The sequence below is a fragment of the Oncorhynchus mykiss genome, chromosome 16 (genome assembly GCF_013265735.2).
Source record: "Oncorhynchus mykiss isolate Arlee chromosome 16, USDA_OmykA_1.1, whole genome shotgun sequence".
Lineage (NCBI taxonomy): Eukaryota > Metazoa > Chordata > Actinopteri > Salmoniformes > Salmonidae > Oncorhynchus > Oncorhynchus mykiss.
In genome coordinates, this window is record NC_048580.1 from 16,172,841 (window position 1) to 16,192,917 (window position 20,077).

The window sequence follows — 20,077 nt, forward strand, 5'->3', positions numbered from 1 at the left end:
TGCCATTGCGTCGTCAAAAGAATATCTCGCAGTCACATAGGTGATAGCCTCTGCGATTTATATCACATAGCCAAAGACATGATTCCTATTTACACCAGTCAGCAAAGACGGCTTCAGCAAGATGATAGACACACGGAACAGGATATACAAGATTCCATCTCGCACATATTTCTCCAAAGTCACCATCCCAACACTGTACAACAAAATGAAGGGAAAAGTTAACAGAGCGTGTTGATTATTACGCGACGACAACAGACCTTGGGTAGAACAGGCGAGCCCTACAGTACAGTAGTTTGACAATACACTTTATTGATGAGGAGTTTCAACTGAAAGGTTGGTGCTTGCAAACATCACAGGCTACTTCCCCGGAGATCACACGGGAGAAAACGTCGCTCTGGGGTTGGGAGAATCTTTAGCCCCCTGGGGCCTGAATGAGGAGCAGCACGTGTGCATAACGATAACGGCGAAATGTGGAAAAAGCCATCGCATTGAACGACTAGCCAGACTCCAATGTTTTGTACACAGACTGCACCTGCATCAGTAGGCTACGTGTTACATGTTAAGGCCATGTAAATGATTGAGCCTACACAACACAACCATAAGCTTCTTATTCCATCTGAATGAGTAAGTGCTGCGCTTACAGCAAACTATATTTTGATGATCATGCTAAAAATGGTTTGTTATGTAGGTTTAATAATCCTATCTATTATTATATGTCTAACAATGTTAGAAAATATTTGTTTCATTTGGTTTTGCGTTCAGTAAGCACAGTATGTATCAATTCATATTAACTCATTTTAGTCACCCTGACACTTGTTTTTACCATGTCTGATGGAATTACCAAATTGTCACCTTAGTGTAACCCTGCAATTAATTGACCATGTTCTATCTTTGTTGGCTAGTTAATACACTATAATGGCAAAGGGTTATTCACAGTCAACATAAATCAAACCAGGGTCGTGTGCAGTCACTGTAGTGAAGGATCTTCCCATAGACACCACAAGTAGAGCTTTGAATAGTTTATCCCTGCTTTCCTATAAAACATCATGTTTATCTGTACAAGTAACACAACTCTGAAAACGTCGCTGTTTCAAACACAATGGGTTTTGCGACCTTTGTCGGAGCCTAAAAGGTTCAAGGACAATAAGCAGCCAATTTCAGAAAGCCCGTTTAGGCTCACGTTCTCAGAATTAAGTTTATAAATACCAACGCAACACCAATGACTTGTTATTATGAACTATGGAATGTAGAAATAAACACAAGACACAATGAAGCGAGGCTAGCTAGATGAATTAGCTTTCTATGTTCTGTTTATTTTAGCCTTTAGCAACTCTTCCAGCACAACATTCCATAACTGATGTTTGACAAGTGTGGCAGGTTATGCAAACTAAGCCCAGAGACCTAGAACTCACGGAAGTTGGAACTGATAAGGAACGAGACATGATTCATCTTTAGCACTAAAAAATATATACTACTGTTTTATTCCCCATTTCATTTATATCTATATATTTTGATTAATTACAAGGCGTTGAAGAAGATTAACATATCCTGCTCTTATCAGAATGTAATTCTCCTTCTCATGTGCTGGAATAACCACATTCCTCAATACTATGTATGTTCCTTGACTGCATTCTTCCTCCCACACTAGGCTTTACATGCACCCAGTCATATCCACTGGAGTAAAATGCAAACGAATTGTAAGAATGTCCGTCAAACAACAATCCAATCATGCGAAGTCAGTGCGAAATTCATTCATTTCAAATTCCATTTTGCACCCAGTGGACCATTACAATATTGCCTACTGTATCACGTCAGGTCATCAATGATTCAATTTCAACCTCAGTTCTTTCTTTAGTGTCATTCACTCTTTCCTACAGATGTCCTCTCTTAATTTGACCAGTTTCTCACAGAAGGGAAATAATCCTGCAGCAACAGGACATGTGAATTATTATGTGGATTACAATTAATGGACATTTTTGTATGGGTTGATGCCATTTTCGTTAGGGAAAATCCAGTCTGAAATGTTATAGTGGAAATTATAATCTTTAGAAGCCTTTTTAAACCTCGGAGCCACTACATGTTTGAATTTCCTGCAGCGCAGGAAAATTCTCCGCAAGAAAAGAGTGATCAAATTAAGAGAACGCAAACATCTCCTCTTTCCCATCTCATTCTGTTATTCTAGATGTTTCTTCTAGACAGGAACTTGTGTTTCTATAGAAAGCTCCCTCCTGGGTCTAATGCAGATGCCTCAGAAGCCACATTTCTCCTGAGCGAAGCAAAGGGAATGCCATGCATGACACCTGAATAAATAAGGAACTTGGCCAACTCCTTACCTGAAACTAATCTCTCCCTCTCCATATGTAGTGTTTGTGGACACATACATGACATTTAGAATATGCTAACTGACTCCGTGCCAAATTAGGTGGACGCCAGAAAGATGAAAATTGAATGTTGATGAACATACATAGCTGGCACAGGAGCTGGACAAAAAGAGAACAATATCAATAAAATAATAAAGGTACTGATTTCAGCTCCCCTAAACTTCAATCTCATATTTCTTATCTACAGTCTCCCTCGTACATTTTCTCTATTCATAACTAGGGACATTGTTACAGTAGCGGTCACCTCCCTGGTATAGCCTAGTATCTATTTGTGACTCACCTACTCACCTACCTTCTACTATCTTTGAGGTCTGCTTTCATGAATTCTGATCCCCTCATCTCCCTGAGGGAGAGCTCACCTTTCCCCCATCCAGATTCCCTCATCTCCCTGAGGGAGAGCTCACCTTTCCCCCATCCAGATTCCCTCATCTCCCTGAGGGAGAGCTCTCCATTGTACTCAGGAGATCTTTGTCTCAGATCAATAGTCTCTTTAAAATTCCTCTCCACCCTTAGGCAGTCACGACTCCACACTCACCACCGACTGACTGCACACACCAGCATCTCTTAAATGAGCATCTGTAGGATAAGAATCTCTCTCCTTCACACACACACACACACACACGCGCGCGCGCTTGCTACCTGAGCCTCTAAAATAACGAGGAAATGAAACCACTTCAAAGAAGGCGACATAAACACAGTGGTGTTCTACTGTAAACTTTCTACAGATGCTTGTCTGAATACAGCCCTTTGGGTTGTGTCTAGTCTGCGGTTTATTTGTTATGACTGAAGAGACCAGTGGGACTAGTAACAACAGAACCGCACTTCCTTCAACCTGCTCTCCTCCCATAGGGACCCACTCCAGAGTAAAACACAGCATATGACTTTGTTTGTCAAGACTAGCTAAATGTCTATGCCACGGTCCAAGATGCAAGACTTTACAGCCAAATGTAAAAGCTTGGAAGAGCAGCAGTAAAAATGGAGAAAGCAGAGAGGAATGGTACTGAATCCCTCAGCAAAAAAACTATTCCCAGCGCATTTCAGGGACTGCGTGAGCTACCTGTGAGCATCAGAATACAAAGTGAGTGAGGCAGTGGAGGAGCAGATGTCTACAACAGACTTTAATGAACAGACCCCCACTGCCTGTGAGAAGGTCACCATGAGGAGGAGTGACGAATGAGAGAGGCAGGTAGAAGCAGCTCTCGGCCTTGCCTCTGCATAGGGCAGGACTGGAGGATTGTATTTGCATTTTGCCTTGCAATGTTATTACTAAATTCCCTTCCAGACCAGACACCCCTCAGTCACCACAAGCCAACTGTTACATTCTACTGTGATAGTACTGACGAGTCAAAAATAGTCCACTATTACAAACGGGCCACTACCCAAAAGGTTGCTAGATCGAATCCCCAAGCTGACAAGGTAAAAAAAAAAAAATCTGTCGTTCTGCCCCCGAACAATGCAGTTAACCCACTGTTCCTAGGTCGTCATTGTAAATAAGAATTTGTTCTTAACTGACTAGTTAAATAAAGGTTAAATAAAAAAATATGTAGCTATGATGTGCTCACTCCCCGAAGTTTGTGGTAATGATTTAGGTTTGATATGGCAGTGAGCTACCCTGAAGCTGCAGAGCCTAACATCAAGACTTAATGTATTGTCATGTAAAAAATGGTTCAACTGTAGTGTTTTCTGTCAGAACTCCTCACAGTGAAAATATTTCATGCGGGCATCAGAATGATGTAAAAGCATCAACTGCGAAATTAATTTCTCTCAGAATTTGAAAATCCAGAACATTAAAAAAAAAAGTTTATTAATTATTTAATAAACTCATACTTTATGATTAGGCCAAGAAAAATGGATTGCTGCTGTGAACTTATGGCTAGTTCAAAAATAACTAAATCTCTCTGAAACCATAGCGGCCACATGGCTCTCTTGATTTCATTTTAATCAAATCAGTATATTAATGTTACTTAGAAAATAAAATTATTTGGGGAGAGAGATACTTTTACTAGAAATGTTCATATAATTTCCAGTTTCCTCATGGCACCTACTAAAGGTAGACTTCTTTCAGGGGACCGGAGCCCTAGGACCATGCCTCAGGACTACCTGGCATGATGACTCCTTGCTGTCCCCAGTCCACCTGGCCGTGCTTTTGCTCCAGTTTCAACTGTTCTGCCTGCGGCTATGGAACCCTGACCTGTTCACCGGACGTGCTACCTGTCCCAGACTTGCTGTTTTCAACTCTCTAGAAACTCTCTAGAAACTCTACTCTCAATGATCAGCTAAGAAAAACCAACTGCCATTTACTCCTGAGGTGCTGACCTGTTGCACCCTCGACAACTACTGTGATAATAATTATTTGACCATGCTGGTCATTTATGAACATTTGAACATTTTGGCCATGTTCTGTTATAATCTCCACCCGGCACAGCCAGAAGAGGACTGGCCACCCCTCATAGCCTGGTTCCTCTCTAGGTTTCTTCCTAGGTTTTGGCCTTTCTAGGGAGTTTCTCCTAGCCACTGTGCTTCTACACCTGTATTGCTTGCTGTTTGGGGTTTTAGACTGGGTTTCTGTACAGCACTTTGAGATATCAGCTGATGTAAGAAGGGCTATATAAATACATTTGATTTAAATTGAATCAGTGTTTGTAGTGGTGGCAACAATACCTTACATACATATTCTTCTTCTTACATTCTACAAGTATAAATCAGATGCATAATTAAGATCCCGAATCTGAGAGGGCCTCCCGAGTGGCGCAGTGGTCTAAGGCATATACAGTGGGGCAAAAAAGTATTTAGACACCCACCAATTGTGCAAGTTCTCCCACTTAAAAAGATGAGAGGCCTGTAATTTTCATCATAGGTACACTTCAACTATGACAGCCTCTTAAAGAAGTTACAGGTCTGTGAGAGCCAGAAATCTTGCTGGTTTGTAGGTGACCAAATACTTATTTTCCACCAGAATTTGCAAATAAATTAATTAAAAATCCTACAATGTGATTTTCTGCATTTTTTTTTCTCATTTTGTCTGTCATAGTTGAAGTGTACCTATGATGAAAATTACAGGCCTCTCATCTTTTTAAGTGGGAGAACTTGCACAATTGGTGGCTGACTAAATACTTTTTTGCCCCACTGTAACAACCGGCCAAGCTCAGGAGTCCCATAGTGCGGCGCACAATTGTCCCAGTATCGTCCGGGTTAGAGTAGGATTTGGCAGGGGGGGCTTTACTTTGCTCATCGCGCTCTAGCGACTCCTTGTGGTGGGCCGGGCGCCTGCAGGCTGGCTTCAGTCGTCAATTGAACAGTGTTTCCTCCAACACATTGGTGCGGCTGGCTTCCGTGTTAAGCGGGCGGGTATTAAGAAGCGTGGTTTGACGGGTCATGTTTCGGAGGACGCAGGACTCAACCATCACCTCGCGAGCACGTTGGGGAGTTGCAGCGATGAGACAAATACAACAAACAAAAAATTGCAAATCAGATACCTAACTGTAAGGGAGGAGATGCGTCTGCCAAACTATCCCAGAAAGATAAGACTTCTTCTTATAAGGCAGTAGGCAATACCTTTGGAAAAGTCTCACCCTTCCTTTAGCTTTGAGGATCTTCAAGAAATGTTTGGAAAACAAAGAACGGAGTCTACCAAAACAACTCAAAAGGCTGTCACATCTGACATCTGCTCATACAAACGTGTTGACAGATAGCAGAGAAACCCTGGGCTTGGAAAAAAAGAAAGGACAGGTGTGTGTATGTGTGTTCAAAAACATATTTTCTTACCCCAGCAGCAAAGCCCAGACTTCCATCCAATATCCGCTTCTGAAGAGGAGGGCAGAGAGAAAGGAGGAGTGAAGTCAAACCAAGGGCATCAACAATCCAATGTGATGTTTAGTTCAGAGCAATTCCATGGTAACGGAATTACACTGAGACACTGATTTTTCACTTTAAAATGTAAACCAAACAAAAACCATGTGATTTCAAAGTTTAAGAAACCATATGACGCTATGCTCAATGACTACTTTTAAGAATTTTAACTAAAAATGTTACTAATACACATTTCCAGGAAGAACTGTGCATATATAAAGTTTGGTAACAGAATAAAACTGAGGGATATTTTACTGTAATTATTTTACCAAACTTTGCATCTGCAGTGTTTCCAGTAAATGTTTTATAATTTTTTGACTGTGTAAATTGTTCAAAGTAGCCATTGTACTACTGTATGGTTTGTTAAACTTTAAAATCAATGTTTTTTTGTTTAACATACATTTAAATAGAAAAAAATCAGAGTCGGTGTAATTCCAATGCCATGGAAATGCCCTTCACAAGGACAAAAAAAAGAACTTTCCATTTCTATGGAACTTGAACTTCTGAAGCCATTCAAATATACTGCAATTGATTTAGTGAAACTAAGGGACATATTGGAGTTCACACCAGGGACATGAACTGTATTTGTCTGCATATAGCAGTGTCACTATACAGTAAAACATCATACGGCGGCAACACACAGAGAAACGTTGTACCTGTCGGCTGGAGAAGATGAAGACCAGGGCAGCCCCAGCAGCAGTCAGGCCCCAGGTGAACAGAGTTCCCAGCAGGGCCTGGGTCACAGGACTGTAGCCTGGAAGCATGGTGCCAATCTTGGGGACAGAGAGATGCACACAGTGGAGTGGAGCCGCACAGGATACTTCAAGTTGTTTTTACGACACAGTCACAGAAGCTAGCTAACTTGACGAATGTAAGGTACATCGTCAGGAAATCCCTGTAATATGAGTGCTCCAAATAACAGATAATTTTGTAGAACAAAGGCGTGTGTGCTAAATCCTGTTGGTTCAGGAATGTGACAGGGTGGCATGTTTGCAAATTACTGCCCAACCCCACAAGCGTCCTGCTTAGCTGTCTACATAGCTAAATAAACTTGCTTGGCAAGCAAGAAGAGAAACATTTGCTAATGCCTTTCATTGCATTGTTACATCTTTATTTGTGTCCAAAATAGCTGTCTCTTTTGGCTCTCTATCTGAAATCAATGTGCGTTGCTTGTATCATCCAAAGAGTTGGCCTACCAGTATCAGACGACACTGTCAGATAACTTTGCTTTTGTTCGCTGCGCTGGTTGTGTTGCAACGAAACACGTGCTTTACGGCATTACCAAGACACATGCGTTATCCGAGGACAGATTACTATATTCTCATCTTGTTTTATGGTTTTAATTCATTAAATCATGTAAAAAAAAATACTTACTGTCACTTCTAGCCCCGCAAGTCGAATGCATTTACTTCCTACTTCCCTGTATACGTATCTGTGACAGGTTGAGGACTGCCCCTCGCAAGATGCCATTGGCTATTCCAGCATTTGGAGGCGTGTATTGTAATTTGATAAGCCAATAAGCCTTCGTTCACAAAGTCACAGCCAGCCACTAACTTTTGACATCAATATTACAAATGGTGTTTTATGAATGTCATGTTAGATTTTTTCAAACGGATCATTTCCTGCATAGTATTATTTTGATTATTTTTTATTGATTTTGCATATCACACTATATAGCTTTTGTCAGGAGGTCATTTTTATTTACAATCTCTCATGTCTTGCCCAGCGGATGAGGTGAAGCAGTTTAGCAATGTAGCAGAAAATAGGTTGAAGTACCTCTGCATGGGACAGTTCAGGTAAGGTGACGTAGTTACACCCCATGAAGTGCCTCTGTGAATGTAAGCTGTAAGCTATTTTTGAATGTCAATAGACCACTGACAATTTGCTAGAGTCTGTTATTTGCAATGGTCTGTTATTAATAGTCTGTTATTGTGCTTGAGGATTAGTAAGTAACCATTGTGATTATTTTCCTACATCAGCTTCAATATGTAAGCTGTCCCTGTGTTGGCAATAGGGCCTTAAGCAGATACATTCCAAATGTTCCTCTCAATGAATGTACTCTCCCCAATGGGCACACACTGGTTTTCATTTTCAACTAACTAACTTTGAACCAACGTGGAATATAAGTTGAATTGACGTCTGTGCCTATTGGTTTACTCTAAGGCTTTAAACGTTCTCTTGCTTATCTGTTGTTCTGGCTCTGCTTAGCTTAGTCTAATATTAACTGTAGGTACATTATGATCCTTACCATGCATGACATAGCCAAAGCTGTCAGAGCTACCACCCTCTTATGTGACACGTCATTGTGCAGGCCAGCTCTCAAATGCACAAAGAGTGAGAATAATGCATGGTTCAGGATTTTTAAGCCCTTGAAACCTCAAGACAGGCAGTGAGTTTTCCTTAATGTTAATCAATAGTGCTATAGTCCAGTTAAAGGCCCAGTGCAGTCAAAAACGTATAAAACGTGTTTTATATGCATTTCCCCACTATGAGGTTGGAACTATACTGTGAAATCAGAAAAAAATATGATAAGGCCCTTTTAGAGCTGTTTAAAAATAGTTGCTGAAATTTTAACCTGTTTTGGTGGGATGGAGTTTTGACCTGCCTGGTGACATCACCAGGTGATAAATTACTTACTAGACCAATAAGAAAGAGATTTCGAAACCTCTCTGCCAATAACAGCTAGTTTTCTGTTTTCCCCTCGCCACTCAGACCACTCCCAGACAGTCAAAATTATTGTTTGAGAAATTGCTCTTTGCTAAGAAGCTATTTTTGTTTATTTTTGACCATTGAAAACAATCACTGTAAGGCAGTTCATTGTCATGCAGAAATGATTTGATATTGAGATTAAAGTGGCTGCATTGGACTTTTAACCAACTTTATTTGGTTTGTAATCAGTTGGTTCCATTTAACAAGTAGCCCTGAATGGTCAGGCTGTGTGGGTCGCATCGCAACGCCCTAGATTCCATTCTGTGGAAATCTTCTGACAATACACAGCAAAGAGGATGGAGGTAAGCTCAGGTCTCTTGTCATCCAGCTAAAAGCATTAAGTATTGTGTATGTGTGTGTGTGTGTGTGTGTGTGTGTGTGTGTGTGTGTGTGTGTGTGTGTGTGTGTGTGTGTGTGTGTGTGTGTGTGTGTGTGTGTGTGTGTGTGTGTGTGTGTGTTGTTGAAAGTGCTTCACAGCTCTGCTTGAGTGGTCCATGCTGTGTTTTGATAAAGATGGGAGTAGAGTAAACGTAGTGGCACACTGGAATGTTTTTTCCACACAGACACAGTGGAAATGACCTCATTAAATCTTTGGCCTGTAAATACTCATGGTTCTTTAGTTTTTGCCTGACTGACCCCTAAAGTGATAATATGTAATTTATACAACTTCACAGCTCGACACTCTGACATACAGTACTTTTTGGTTATTTATTTACAAACGGCACATAGATTTCCTACTGTAAATGTTCAGGAGATTTAGTTGATCATGAACCAACAGCTTTGCACTTACTTTTCTTAAGACAGCTAGAAAAAATGATATGTGAAATCCAAGGCTTCTGAGAAACTCCGAACATTTAGCTCCATGAAACCGAATGCCTCTAGAGTAGTTTTATGAGAGGAAAACCAGCACCACTCTATGAAGTACTAACAACCTAAGCAGGTACTGAGACTACAGAGGCATTTCTCACTTTAAAGGGGCCTGTAAAAGGCCAGGCACCAGGAGTTGATGGGTGTGGGTAATGGAAAGTGAGAATTTAGGGAACATTTAGAATTTGAGATCTTCTCAGATACAGGAGACAGTGGATCAGACAGGTACACTACCTTCAGAAACTATTCACAACTCTTGACTTTTTCCACATTTTGTTGTGTTACAAAGTCGGATTAAAATTGATTTAATTGTACTTTTTTTTTCTTTCGACGATCTACATGAAATACTTTAATGTCAAGGTGGCGGAGAAATTCTAACATTTGTCAAATAAAAATCATAAACAATAACAACCTCATATATCTTGATTATTATTTAAGTATTCAACCCCCTGAGTCAATACATGTTAGAATCACCTTTGGCAGTGATTACAGCTGTGAATGTTCCTGGGTGAGTCTCTGGATTGTACAATATTTGCACATTATTCTTTTTTAAATGTTTCATGCAGAGTCAAGTTGGTTGTTGATCATTGCTAGACAGCCATTTTCAAGCCTTAACATAGATTTTTAAGTCAAAACTGCCACTCAAGAACATTCAGTGTTGTTGTGCAACTCCAGTGTATATTTGGCCGTGTGTTTTAGGTTATTGTCCTGCTGATATTTGTCTCCCATTATCTGTTGGAAAGCAGACTTAACCAGGTTTTCCTCTGGGATTTTGCCTGTGTTTAGCTCTAAACTCCCTTGTCCTTTCAAATTACAAACATTGCCATATTTTACTAGGCAAGTCAGTTAAGAACAAATTCTTATTTTCAATGACAGCCTAGGGATAGTGGGTTAACTGCCTTGTTCAGGGGCAGAACGACAGCACGGTGATTCGATCTAGCAACCTTTCGGTTACTAGTCCAACGCTCTAACCACTAGGCTACCTGCCGCACCATAACATGATGCAGCCACCACCTTGCTTGAAAACATGACAAGTGTCTGTGTAGTGTTTTGTGATTTGCCTCAAACTTAACGCTTTGTATTCAAGAGATAAAGTTAATTCATTTGCCACATTTTTTTTCAGTTTTACTTTAGTGCCTTATTGTATGTTTTGGAATATTTTTATTCTATACAGGCTTCCTTCTTTCCATCTTCAGTTCTCTCCTAATCACAGCAATTAAACCTTGTAACTGTTTTAAAGTCACCTTTGGCCTCATGATGAAATCCCTGAGAGGTTTCCTACCTCACTTGCAACTGAGTTAGGAAGGGACATCAGTCTACTTTTTATTTTTACCCATCTACCAATAGGTGCCTTTCCTTGCGAGGCTTTGGAAAACCTCCCAGGTCTTTGTGGTTGAATCTGTGTTTGAAATATTAATGCAACTTATTAAGCACATGTTTACTCGTGAACCTATTTAGGGTTGCCATAATAAAGGGGTTGAATACTAATTGACACAAGACCTTTCAGCTTTTCATTTTTTATTCATTTGTAAACATTTCGAAAACCATAATTGCACGTTGATATTATGGGGTATTGTGTGAAGACCAGAGACCAGTCTTCTAAATTGAATCAATTTTAAATTCAGGCACAACAAAATGTGGAAAAAGTCAAGTGGTGTGAATACTTTCTACAGGCACGGTGCTGTAATTATGATGGTACTGAACGTTCCACCCGCCTGTACCACTTTAGCACCTGGACATGTTTGAAGTGTTGATGATGTTGTTCAAGTGTTGAACTCCAAGGTAACCTGCCTAAATGACTATAGCCCCGTAGCCCTCACATCTGTAATCACGGGCACATTTGGAAAAGAGACCTCAATATGTCTTCCCTGTCAAAATGAAGGTTGAATAATGAAGTGCTTTGAAAGGCTGGTCATGACACGCATCAACACCATCATCCCAGACACTCTGGACACACTCTAATTCGCACACCGCCACAACAGATCCACAGATGACGCAATCTCTATTGTGCTTTAGAATGCTGTTTCCCATCTGGACAAGAGGGGAAATGACTATGTGAGAATGCTGTTCATAGACTACAGGTCAGTGTTCAACACTATAGTCCCCTCCAAGCTCATTACCAAGCTGGGGACTCTGGGACTGAACACCTCCCTCTGCAACTGTATCCGAAGCCACCTGACATTTCCATAAGTATTCAGACCCTTTACTCAGTACTTTAAGCACCTTTGTCATCGATTACAGCCTTGAGTCATCTTGGCCTGTATTTGGGGAGTTTCTCCCATTCTTCTCTGCAGATCCTCTCAAGCTCTGTCAGGTTGGATGGGGAGCATCGCTGCACAGCTATTTTCAGGTGTCTCCAGAGATGTTCGATCGGGTTCAAGTTCCTGCTCTGGCTGGGCCACTCAAGGACATTCAGAGACTTGTCACGAAGCCACTTCAGCGTTGTCTTGGCTGTGTGCTTAGGGTCGTTGTCCTGTTGGAAGGTGAACATTTGCCCCCAGGCTGAGGTCCTGAGCACTCTGGAGCAAGTTTTCATCAAGGATCTCTCTGTATTTTACTCAATTCAACTTTCCTTCGATCCTGACTAGTCTTCCAGTCCCTGCGTCTGAAAAACATACCCACAGCATGATGCTGCAACCACCATGCTTCACCGTAGGGATGGTGCCAGGGTTCCTCCAGACGTGATGCTTGTTATTCAGGCCCAAGAGTTCAATCTTGGTTTCATCCGACCAGAAAATCTTGTTTCTCATGATCAGTCCTTTAGGTGCCTTTTGGCAACACCAAGCAGGCTGTCATGTGCCTTTTATTGAGGAGTGGCTTCCATCTGACCACTCTACCATAAAGGTCTGATTGGTGGTGTGCTGCAGAGATGGTTGTCCTTTTAGAAGGTTCTCCCATCTCTACAAATGAACCCTGGAGCTCTGTCAGAGTGACCATCGAGTTCTTGGTCACCTCCCTGACCAAGGCCTTTCTCCCTGGATTGTTCAGTATGGCCGTGTGGCCAGCTCTAGGAATGTTGGTGGTTCCAAACTTCTGCCATTTAACAATGATGGAAGCCACTGTGTTCTTGGGGACCTTCAATGCTTCAGACATTTTTTGGTACCCTTCCCTAGATTTGTGCCTCGACACAATCCTGTCTCAGAGCTCTATGGACAATTCCTTTGACCTCATGGCTTGATTTTTGCTCTGACATGCACCGTCAACTCTGGGACTTTATATAGACAGGTGTGTGCCTTTCCAAATCATGCCCAATCAATTCAATTTAGCACAGGTGGACTACAATCAAGTTGTAGAAACATCTCAAGGATGATCAATGGAAACAGGATACACCTGAGCTCATTTTAGAGTCTCATAGCAAAGGGCCTGAATAGTTATGTAGATAAGCTATTTCTGTTTTTTATTTTGAATACATTTGCATTGTGGGATATTGTGTGTAGATTGATGAGGATTTTTAAATTGATTTAATCCATTTTAGAATAAGGCTGTAACGTAACAAAATGTGGAAAAAAGGGAAGAGGTCTGAACACTTTCCGAATGCACTGTACATATCTACCTCTAATCCCTCGTGCCCCTGCACATTACCATACCATACCTTCATTCTTGTGCATTTTATTTCTCTTATTTTTTGTTGGGAAGGGCTCACAAGTAAGCATTTCACGGTAAGGTCTACCTACACCTGTTGTATTTGACGCATGTGACAAAAAAAAAAGATTTGTTGGATGTGTTGATGTGTTTGTTTAGTGCCAGGTGGCTCCTGGGTCTGTGGGCTGTTGGAGTATTCTAGCTATCCATGTCTGAGGGAAAACAGGACCCGAGACAATCACTCACCCTGCATTTTATCTGCCTGTCTACCGGCCATCTCTTTCTTTTTCTCTCTCTCTCTCTCTCGCACTCACTTTCTCGCTCTCCCCATGATGAATGAACTGCCACGGAATAAAGCCAATCAGAGAGAGAGAAGCAAAAGACAAAAGACGAAAAACAACTGCGAAAAAAAACAACAAGCCTCAATAACCAACAGGGGCTTCATTCCTGTCCACAGCTCATCCGTTATAGCCAGTTTAGAAGGTGGGTGGCCCTAGCGGGAAGTGGTGGGGTATGTGGCAGTGGGGGCTAGTTCAGCTCCGAGTGACCCCCCCCCCCAAACTGTGAGGGGAGTATAGGAGAGCAGAGGGGTGGGTTGGGTGAGACAGAAGGATGGGGTGAGGGTGAAGAGGAGAGAGGAAGAAAAAAGAAGAAGCTGGATTGCACTTTGTGGAGAATGTTTAGTTTAGTTATCAAAACAAAAGTATTGTAACAGATGGGGCTGGTTACACCTTGGAAACGGCATAACAGCGGAGCTGGGAGTGCCAAGGGAGCTTATTAGGCTTATAGGAGAGCCAGAGGGAGACTGATGGGGCTCGCAGCCGTAGACACACACTTCAATGCTGCAGGGGAGATATAAAAGCCCTCTCACACACAGCGTCCAGCTTCACTGAAGTGCTCCATGTGACATGGGTGTGAGTTTCTTACCACAGAGAATGCTTCCTCCAGGACACCAAAGGACTCAGCTTGAAAGATTTTAAAGAAAAAAGAAACAGTTGGTTTGGACGGCATGTGACCACAGAAATTGCCTGTCTTTGAGGATGGATGTTTTCTTGGGCTAAGTAACAGACAGGTTTTTGGACTTATTTTTGTCATGCTAATGGTGGACAGGTTTTTTCAAGCTGTTTGCAGAGGAAAAGACAGAACTGTTTTCGAACTCTAACTGTTATTGTGACTTTTTTGCTACTTTTTATCAAGTTTTTCATGTATTTTTTTAATGATCCACAATTTATCCAAACCAAACTTTGAAAAACGGAAGTATTGAGCGAAGATGGACTCCTCATTCACCTCAGAGACGTTTTACAATGCAGGGTCGATAGCTGACCCCACCACCAGTTACCTGGAAGAGGACATGTATCTGCAGGAGGATCTAGATGTGTTCAGTGTGACAATGGCTATTCTCTACCTGGCTGTGTGCATCGTAGGGCTGGTCGGGAACACCCTGGTCATTGTGGCCATCTTAAAGCTAGACAAGATGGCTTCTGCCACCACGGTGTACATCTTCAACCTGGCCCTGGCGGACGGCCTCTTTATGGTGGGCCTCCCCTTCATCGCCATCCAGAATTTCCAGAACCACTGGGCATTCGGGGACCTGGCCTGCAAGCTGGTCATGGTCCTGGACGGCATCAACCAGTTCACCAGCGTCTTCTGCCTGACCGTGATGAGCATTGACCGTTACATGGCGCTGGTTGACCCGCTGCGGTTCGCCCGCTGGCGCACGCCCAGGCGGGCCAAGATAGTCAGCAGCTTCCTGTGGCTGTTCTCTCTGTTGCCTGTCCTCCCCATAACCATCCATTTCTCGGCTAGGGACGGCCTGTGTAACCTGGACCCCCAGGTGGCTTCCGACTCCTGGTGGCTGGCCTTCATCACCTACACATTTGTCCTGGGCTTTGCTCTGCCCTTCCTGGTTATGATTGTCTCCTACACCGCCTTGGTGGTCACACTGAGGACCCACCGCCATCAGGCCAGCTCCCCAGGCCAGGAGAGCCCTCGCCTGGAAACCCAGGTCACCAAGATGGTGGTGGCGGTGGTGCTGGCATTCGCCGTGTGCTGGCTGCCGTTCTACGCCTTCAACTTCTGCTCGCTGTACCATACGGACCTGGTGCTGACCTTCGCCAGGTGCTTTGAGTTCGTGGTGCTGTTGTCCTATTCCTGGAGCTGTGCCAACCCCATCCTGTACGCCTGCCTCTCAGAAACCTTCGGACGCCACTTCCTCACCCTCCTCTGCCCCACCAAGTGGTTTCCCAGTGTGCAATGCAACCCTGACACGGAGCGCTATTACCTCAATGATACAAGCGGGATGGGCAACAGTGAGGTGGCATAGAGATTCCTGAAAAACATTGGAAACTTTTTTATGTATGCAACTTTCCCTTTAAATGATGACATTTTATTCTGTCTTTGGACATGTCCTTTGTATATAAAGGAGGTTGGTAAAGATTGGTGTGTTTTTCTATACAAGTGTTTCTACATACATTTCTGTACAGCTGTTTTTCTACTGGATAATACGTTTTCTATTTCTGCACCGCTCTGACTTGTTCTCTAATTTCATTTCTAATAAGGCTGCGGTGAGGCCCCGCTGCTCTATCACACCACTGTAATTCGATTTTCCATAACTAATTAAATGAGGAATAAATTCTGTGACAACCGGGAGACAACAACAGGTGGCATGTAAACAAGATGGTAGCAACAGTATGTGCCGCTGGCCAAGACAAAGAGCTCCCAGAAGACCCACAAAAGACGTTGACTTAACACTTTCACATCAACTTTGTGTGGACATTTTCAGTGATGTCATGGAAGTCAGCTCAAAGACGTTTACTTTATGGGAAATTCTTCCTACAGAACTGTTTGGGGTGAGATACAAAAGACAAGTAGAAAAGGTGTTTGGTTCATCCCAAGATAAGGTCCTATATCGAATGGTCATTGAGTACGAATGTTTATACTGTAACTATGGATGGTTTATACTTATTAAAATGGAATAGAGTGAGGTTTTTCACGATAAAGGCAGATGAATGAAACATTAATTACTTTATGGGAACTTTATGATCGAGCAACTGATTCTTTATCAAGACAATGGACAAAGAAAATACAAGACAGAGATTGATGGCACAATCATCTTTATCATCATTTCTTAAAATCATAATCATCACTGCCATCGTCATCAACTATTTTTGTTGTAGCTGCTTTCATGTTGCATTTAACGCCCAACCTATTGTCGTGTTAAATTAGTTTCACAATTCACAAATATTGTTTATGGATACGTATTACATATTGCTGATTGAATCTCACTTACTCACTACAGTATCATCACCTTTCTGTTTAAAATATTAAATCACACGAGAGAAAAGTAATTGATGGAAATTTGCATTGAAAACATACAAAGCACAATTATGTGTTTTGTCTTCTTATGTTCATAACAAAAATTATTCATCTGTGAGGCTCAAGTTAAACTGCTTAGTAGCATGCGTGTCTGACTGTAGCCTACCTGGTATATAAACAGTTGTCTTGTGGTGGATTGATTGTGTGGTGAAGTCATATTATGAGAGAGGCTCTGACTAGGGTTGCAAAGGGAGGGTATATTACTGGAAACTTTTCATGTTTACCAGTAAACTACCAGAATGTTGGTACATTTTTCAAGGATTTTATGTCGTCTATCACAAGACATCTAGTGACCCTTTTTGGTACTTCAGATTATCACAGATGTCTGTAATTATCTCTGGCCCTCTGTGTGGCCTTATCACATGTCAAATTTATGAAATCATTGAATAAGTTGATTTTAAAATAAAAAAATCAAATTTCAAAGCTGTAAAACATGATCCTAAATATAAACCTTAAATTTAGTGAATACCACTGATGTTTAATGTGAGGGTTTCAGCATGAAATATCCTACATTTTAATTTCTTTTACTATGTCATTATGTATTGGTTGTCAATATTTTAGCATCAAACTGGTGGCAGTTGTGAAAAAAGTCAATAGTTGGAAGAGTTGCAGAGTTAATTGAAAATAATGGCGTTGTTGATTAGAGATTTTTAAATTAATTAGGTTATTTTCTCTTGAACCATACACTGTAGACTGTCTCTATTAGAAACTCATGGACAATATGGACACAGATGAAATACTATATATGAATGCCTTTTTAAAAAAGTTATTCAAGAATAAATTACCAAAGTTACGATAGATTGTCATAGATTGAGATTGAGATCTGTTAATTACCAAAATTACTGAAGATTCTAGTAACTTTTGCAAATTATCAGTAGCTTTGCAACCCTAATTCTGACAAATTCTCTGTTACAATTGGTGGTTCTCTGTGAAGCGTAGTCTGGAGCTGCTTTGAGTCTAAAGTGTAAGACCTGCTAACTACCCACTGGTTGAATCAACGTTGTTTCCACATCATTTCAATAAAGTTATGTTGACCCAGTGTGGAATAGATGATGAATTGACATCTGTGCCCAGTGGGTAGCGACTTGGGCTAGAGGTGTCTGGCAAGTGGACTATGTTTATGAGGCAATAATATGTGGAGCCGTTTACAGAAAGGTTTCAGAGGAGTTGACGTTCCACTGGCTATAAAATTGCTCCTTTTCAAGGGTTCACTGACAGATTTCAGATGAGTGTAAATTGTCGCTTATTTTTGTATATATTTTTTTAACAACCTCTTATTGCAAAGGGAATATATTAAAAAAGATTTGGAAGCTTTCTGCCTGGCCATATTTGAGGGACAATGAGGAAGATATAAAGGGAACCCACACAACTGGACTCCATAGCGGTCTGTGTGTATACGTGGGCCCCCAGCCCTCGGAGCTCGAGGTAAAGGGTTGACGGTCAATGACACATAGCCACGCTTGATCAATATCGAGGGCCATTGGGGGCATGTTTGCTTAATGCGTCATCATTCTGGGTTTGAACAACATGAAAGGGAGATAAAATTCTTGACTGTGACTCCAAGGTCGTATATGTGCAATTCTATGATGTGCAAGTCCATAGGAATTATGGGTATCTGAAATTGGGTCATTAGGGGTCACTGCGTTTAAAAGATAATCCTACACCAGGGTTATTTCTGCTAGATGCGATCCAACCCTGTTCAGTAATGGGAAGCAGCTGCTAACTGTCTGTGAGAGACTGCAGTAAAGAAAAGTAATGGCCGCCATGGGAGTGTAGGTGGGAAACGAATCAATAAAGTTAAATTACACAATTTATGTCTGATAGCTGTCAGCACGTCTTTATCAATAACTCTCTCAATCCCTCTCGCTCACACACAGACACACACATCCCATTGGGCACACACTGATTGAATCAACGTTGTTTCAACGTACATTGTCAACATATTGTGACGTGGAATCAACATTGAAAATACATTGGATTTAAAAAAAAAGTTATCAACCAGGACTGTTTTCATATAATTTCAACTAGCATTGAAACAAGCAGTAAACATGTCGGCAGCAGTAAACATGTCGTCCCCCATGAATGATGCAGCACTCACCCTTGGGCCAATTGAAACATTGCGTATGACTAACACATTTCAGTTAATTATTATAGCTCCCGCCATGGGCCAATCAGTGTAAATGTCGTATTTCTATGACAAGATGCATCATTCACCCCAGTTTAGTCAAAATCGGGCCAGTGCTGTCTGAGATATAGCGTGGGACGAACGGACGAATGTATGAACGTACGAACATACTACCGTACTAACGGACAGAGACAGATCCACAGTCCCCTCTTTTATATACGTTATTAATTATATACAGAATACAGTATATACTATCCAAGCGGAAGCTCCTTCAAATATTGATTATTTGGTTGCGTTCCCAATTCAACAACCAGTTTGTCTACAAATTAATGATTTGATATGTTGGAATCACGTCTCCATCTCAACCAAAAAGTTAAAGAATAGCACCAAATCAAACGTTACATGTTGTTAGGTTCTAATTCTCAGAGTAAATTACTCAACGGACACTATGAAAGCTCAACCAAGTTGAATTCTTTCCAGAGGATCAATACTGGTGCGTTAGACAAAATATGTTTCCACCACTGTGTGTGTGTGTGTGTGTGTGTGTGTGTGTGTGTGTGTGTCCAGCCTTACATCTTTTATGGGTCGACAGGAAGACGAAGTAATAGTTTCAGAAGGATATCTTGAAGTATGAGCAGACTACACAACATTTAGTGAAAAGTCACCCAGGTACATTTGGGCAAATCGTGAAGGAGACATTTACATTCACTTTACAATTTTCTGCGAGAATATCGTCATCTGTATACTTGGACTTTTTATTTAGTTTTTCCAGTATTAGTAGCCATATTGTAAGTTCAACATTTGCAAAACAACCAGTTTTCATAACTTCATAACTCTCCATATTCTTCTAATTTGTCACGGCCGTTGAAAGAACTGGACCAGGGTGCAGCGTGGGGAGCGTACATATTACACTATTTCATATGACGCCGACAAAAACAATAAACCATCCAAAACAACCGTGAAGCTAAAGGCTACAGTGCCAACAAACAAAGACAACTACCCACCAAGACATGTGGGAAAAAGGGCTGCCTAAGTACAGCTGTCCCTGATTGAGAACCATACCCGGCCAAAACAAAGAAATACAAAACATAGAAAAATGAACATAGAATGCCCACCCAAATCACACCCTGACCACACCAAAATAGAGACATAAAAAGCTCTCTAAAGGTCAGGGCGTGACATAATTTTT

General features: G+C 41.5%; 3 protein-coding genes across 5 annotated transcripts in view; 2 read left to right on the plus strand and 1 right to left on the minus strand.

Annotated features, from left to right (window-relative positions):
* LOC110491446 (zinc transporter ZIP11) overlaps positions 1–7,726 on the minus strand; it is a 136,323-nt gene extending 128,597 nt beyond the window's left edge. For 2 of the 3 annotated variants that reach the window (XM_021564907.2, XM_021564906.2), the window contains exons 1-3: positions 7,605–7,726; positions 6,887–7,003; positions 6,147–6,185 (exon numbers count right to left, since the gene is read on the minus strand). In XM_021564907.2, the coding sequence (XP_021420582.2) occupies positions 6,147–6,185; positions 6,887–7,003; positions 7,605–7,700 (252 nt within the window). In that variant the 5' untranslated portion in view covers positions 7,701–7,726. Of the gene's footprint in view, positions 1–6,146; positions 6,186–6,886; positions 7,004–7,426; positions 7,564–7,604 lie in introns of those variants that run through there. The other variant, XM_036946293.1, reaches the window with a different exon arrangement.
* Positions 7,727–8,950: 1,224 nt separating this feature from the next.
* The window catches only part of LOC110491447 (somatostatin receptor type 2-like), a 29,137-nt gene continuing 18,010 nt past the window's right edge, over positions 8,951–20,077 (plus strand). The window contains exon 1 of the mRNA XM_021564908.2: positions 8,951–9,241. Within this exon, the coding sequence (XP_021420583.2) occupies positions 9,236–9,241 (6 nt within the window). The 5' untranslated portion in view covers positions 8,951–9,235. The remainder of the gene's footprint in view (positions 9,242–20,077) is intronic.
* LOC110491448 (somatostatin receptor type 5) lies at positions 14,021–18,586 on the plus strand. Its single transcript, XM_021564911.2, has one exon. The coding sequence runs from the start codon at positions 14,659–14,661 to the stop codon at positions 15,709–15,711; it is 1,053 nt and encodes a 350-aa protein (XP_021420586.2). The 5' UTR covers positions 14,021–14,658; the 3' UTR covers positions 15,712–18,586.

Bases quoted from the DNA above. Each gene is read 5' to 3' on its own strand.
- LOC110491448 (XM_021564911.2), top strand. From the start codon at position 14,659: ATGGACTCCTCATTCACCTCAGAGACGTTTTACAATGCAGGGTCGATA.